Below are 4,739 nucleotides of genomic sequence, written 5' to 3'. Positions count from 1 at the left end.
ATCCAGGGGAACTTCACTTTGCTGAACTCAGGTAAGTTTCTACTGAACTCATATCAATTTGGGGATTTGGTGTTTATATCAATTTGGAGAACATGAAATTAGGGTTCATATCTATTTGGGGAATTTTAATTAGGGTTCATATCGAGTTTTATGGAATATATATTTGTGGAATTTGAGCAAAAGAATGGGTTTAAACTTGGTTGAGTAAAAATGGATAGATCTTGGTTGAAAGCAGATAGAAGAACACAAGAATTTAAACTTGGAGTGGATGAATTGTTAAATTTTGCATTTTCGAATGGGTTTAAAGAAAATAAAATTAGTTGTCCATGCTTAAGATGCGCTCATAGTAAATCTTGGAATGCTCGGACTGTTAAGGATCATCTTTATCAATATGGTATTAATCAAACCTATATGTGTTGGATATGTCATGGAGAGTCAAATTATGTACAGAGTCATGTAGTTTCTGAACATGACACTTCAGAATCATCTGTTGATCCTACAAACATGAGAATGGGGCAGAATATTGTCGATGATGAGGATATTTCATTAGATTCTTCTGATTTTATGAATCATGTTCAGGGTGAAAATGAACCACTTTATCCTGGATGCGAGAGTTTTACAAAAATGAGAGATTTAGTCAAGTTGTATAATTTAAAAGCAAAACATGGTATTTCGGATAAATGCTTTTCCGATGTCCTTCTTTTGCTTGCATCAATGCTTCCGAAAGGCAACGGTATGCCTTCATCTTTTGGTGAAGCCAAGAAAACTTTATGTACTTTAGGCATGGATTATGAAAAAATACATGCGTGTCCGAATGATTGTCTCTTATACCACAGTGAGAGGGACGAAGATGAGATGATTTTCCGAATATGTGGGGCATCTAGATGGAAGTTAAACAAGAAAGGAGAAGAAGTAGAAGGGATCCCTGCTAAGGTTCTATGGTACTTTCCATTAATACCAAGGTTGAGAAATTGTTCAATACAACTCAGATTGCAAAGGACATGACTTGGCATAAAACCGAGCGACAAAATGATGGTAAAATTAGACATCCGGCTGACTCAAAGACATGGAAGGATGTCGATCAAAGGTGGCCTGAGTTTGCTGCAGAGGCTAGGAACCTTCGGTTAGCTTTATCCTCTGATGGATTTAATCCTTTCCATGGACCAGGAAGTGATCACTCAACATGGCTTGTGTTGCTTTTAATTTACAACCTCCCACTTTGGCTCTGTATGAAGAGAAAGTACATTATGCTAAGTCTATTGATATCCGGACCAAATTAGCCCTGAAATGATATTGATGTATACCTTCAACCACTTATAGAAGATTTGCAGAAATTGTGGCATGGGAAACAAGTTTATGATACATATAAGAAAGAGTCTTTCATACTAAGAGGAATTTTGTTATGGACAATTAGTGATTATCCGGCCTTGGGAAACTTGTCGGGTAACATCATTAAAGGATATAATGTTTGTGTCGTGTGTGTTGATAAAACAAAATCTACCAGGTTGGCTACTTACAAAAAGACGGACGTTATGAGACATCGTAGATGGCTACCCAGAAATCATCCATATCGAAGGCAAAAATCAGCCTTTGATAACACCGTGGAGAAGTTGTCAGCTCCTATTCCTTTAACTGGAGAGGAGGTGTTAGAAAGGGTACTACCACTAGCGGACCATATTTATGGTAAGACACAAAACCAACCTCGATGGAAAAAAAGGGGAACCTCGACCAATTTGGAAAAAAGATGTCTATATTTTTTCAGCTTGAGTACTGGAAGTTTTTGCCAGTTCGTCATACCCTCGATGTGATGCATATAGAAAAAAATATATGCGAGGCTTTAACCGGTACATTCCTAAATATTCCCAGGAAGACAAAAGATAGAGAATATGTTCGTATTGATATGGCTGAAATGGGAATAAGAATGGAGTTGAGACCAAAAAATCCTGGAAAAAAAGAGAAGTTACCGATGGCATCTTGGAACTTATTACATAAAGAAAAAAAGATTGTTTGCTCGTACTTGATTGGCATGAAGTTACCTGGTGGTTTTTGTTTGAACCTTAAGGGTATAGTATCAATGGACACTCTGCGACTTGTTGGAATGAAATCCCACGACTGTCATACAATGTTGCATCACTTGCTCCTCATCGCACTTCGGTCAATACTTCAAAAACAGGCCAGGTGCACTATATCAGGTTTTGCCTTTTTTTCAAGGCAATTTGTAGTAAAGTCATTGAGGTCGATAAAATAGAAAAAATGCAGTCTCAATTGGTGGAGACCTTATGTCAGCTAGAAAAGCACTTCCCCCCTTCCTTGTTTGATGTAATGATCTATCTCTCAGTTCATCTTGTAAGAGAAGTTGAGCTTTGTGGTCCTATCTTCCTACGTTGGATGTATCCTTTGAGAGATATATGAAGCCGTTCAAGGGATATGTTCGAAACAGGGCTCATCCGGAAGGCTGCATCGCTGAGGCCTATATTGCAGAAGAGGCGGTTCAGTGGTTAGTTAATTTTGAAGAACCAACAGTTGGGTTACCAGGTAGGGATAAGAACAAGGAGAAATACAGACACTTATCTGGTGCAACAATGATAAAGCCGAGCATCAAGGATTTGCACCAAGCACATTTGTGTCTTCGTCAAAACAGTAATAAATTGACCCCATATTTCAAGTATTTTTTTGATTTAGATTTCTTATTTTTTCAGTATAAATACATATGTTTTTTTGTTCCATGATTTTATAATTTTTTTCAACAAAAGCGGACATTGATTTACTCATAGTGAACATATGGCCTTCTTGGTGGCAAGATATCCATTACATGAAAATGATGAAGAATGGCTAAAGAACAAGCAAAATGAAACATTCCCTAATTGGTTTCAAAAGAAGGTAATAGCTAGACAATTATTTTTTCTAATATAAAGAAATCAAGTAAAGGTCTAATGCTTTAGTATTTTTATTTTTGAACAGATTTCGTCAGAATTGCTTGATGTAAAAAGTATGGTATCTAAGGAGGTAATGTGGCTTGCAGAAGGGCCTAACAAGTATGTCCCTACATTCAGTGGCTACAAAATCAATGGTGTTACGTACAACATAAAAGATCGTGATGAGACGCGAAAAGTTCAATGCAGTGGTGTTTGTCTTCATGATAATGTCGTGCAGGATAAGGATAAGAACATTGAGCATATTTCACATACATTTTATGGAGTAATCACAAGTATTTGGGAGTTGGACTATAACCATTTTCGAGTCCCTATCTTTCGGTGCAATTGGGTAGATATGAACAAAGGGGTTAAGATAGATGATTTAGGATACAGTTGTTAATTTACACAAGTTAGGTTTTCTGAACGACCCTTTTGTGTTAGGTAAACATGTCAAGCAAGTTTGTTACATTGACGACCCTCTTGAAAAATTCTGGTCAGTTGTATTAAAATTACCAAACAAGTTCGATGATCAAAGTGACGATGAAAATGAGGGATCCGTAGAAATTGAACTTGAAAATGAGGTAGATGTCACCATGTTCCCAACTGTTGATGAAGTCGAGGAAGAAAATAGCAGTTACATGCGGGAGGAAGAAGAGATGATTCAACTTCCATAATATATCAACTGATCAGATGTTGCCTATAAGTGCCTATGTTATCCCCTTTGCTTATAATTTGTACTAAATCAAATTTGGTTGGACAGTTTATTGTAAGATTTGTTTTGGCATTGTTCTTGAAGGATTTGGTTTGATTTTTATCCAAGAATTGTTATATGTAATTTGTACCTTTCAGTTAGGTTGAGAAGTTTTTGTACATCTGGTTTGACAACTTGTTGGAAGCATTTTTGACAATGTTCTTAAAGCATTTGGTTTGCTTTTTGTCTAAAGATTTATGTTTTAGGCAATTTTTTTAAAACCCTCTGAAAATTAGACAACGGTTTTTCATAAAAGTTGTTGTAACATATTTTCTAATGCAGGTGATTCAGACAACGAGTAAGACACCATTGTCTGAAACTCTTTTACTCAACAGGGGTGATAAACTATTGTCTGTTATGCTTTGTTTCTAACATTGGTTTTTCTGCACTATTGTCTCAAATAAATAACACATTGGTACCGGAAAACCGTTGTCTAAGTTGCACAACAGTCCTTAAAACCCATTGTGTAAAACCATAGAAAGCACACCGGTTTATTGTGACCTAAACAACACTTGTACCAATAGATGTCACACAATGAGGATGAATACAACCATTGTCTCATTGGAGCACAGGGGCACCATTTAGACAACAATTCGAATAAGTTGAATCACCATTGTGTGAAACAGAATGATACAAGGCTTTTCGGTCAACTACCAATTAACCGTTGTCTGATTTTTTGGACAACAGTTTTTTTGGCCACCATTGTGTAACAGGTGTTGTCTGATTCAGTTGTTTGTGGGTTGTCTTTTTTGTAACTATATAACCTTGTCTACACTGTACATTATACAGTAGTTTACATTATATGCACTTTTACTTTAAACTCTTGTGTAACTACCTCTTTTTGTAGCTAAAAAACCGCCAAACCGCCAATTCACGACGAGGTCATCAACTACAGCTACAATAGCAGCATAAAAAAAAGTGAAGAAGTTGGTTTTAGATCAAAAATGGCCATAGAAGCTATTCGGAAGTCACCACGACTTAATAAATTGGGAGAATGCAATGAGAGACCTGTGACTTGTAAGCCTAGCTACCAAAAGAAATGGAGTTACGGAACCCATGTACAGAAATAATGG

General features: G+C 36.5%; 1 protein-coding gene across 1 annotated transcript; it reads left to right on the top strand.

The window, feature by feature from the left end:
• Nucleotides 1–210: 210 nt before the first annotated feature.
• LOC141704842 (uncharacterized) lies at nucleotides 211–3,589 on the top strand. The gene is made up of 7 exons (XM_074508005.1): nucleotides 211–941; nucleotides 1,505–1,655; nucleotides 1,763–2,178; nucleotides 2,441–2,665; nucleotides 2,775–2,880; nucleotides 2,962–3,208; nucleotides 3,357–3,589. Exons 1-7 carry the CDS (start codon nucleotides 211–213, stop codon nucleotides 3,587–3,589), a joined length of 2,109 nt encoding a protein of 702 aa, XP_074364106.1.
• The last annotated feature ends 1,150 nt before the right edge of the window (nucleotides 3,590–4,739 follow it).

The sequence above is a fragment of the Apium graveolens genome, unplaced genomic scaffold (genome assembly GCF_009905375.1).
Source record: "Apium graveolens cultivar Ventura unplaced genomic scaffold, ASM990537v1 ctg8291, whole genome shotgun sequence".
NCBI classification, from domain to species: domain Eukaryota; kingdom Viridiplantae; phylum Streptophyta; class Magnoliopsida; order Apiales; family Apiaceae; genus Apium; species Apium graveolens.
The sequence above is the reverse complement of the archived record's forward strand: the minus strand, read 5'-3'. Positions and strand labels throughout refer to the sequence as shown.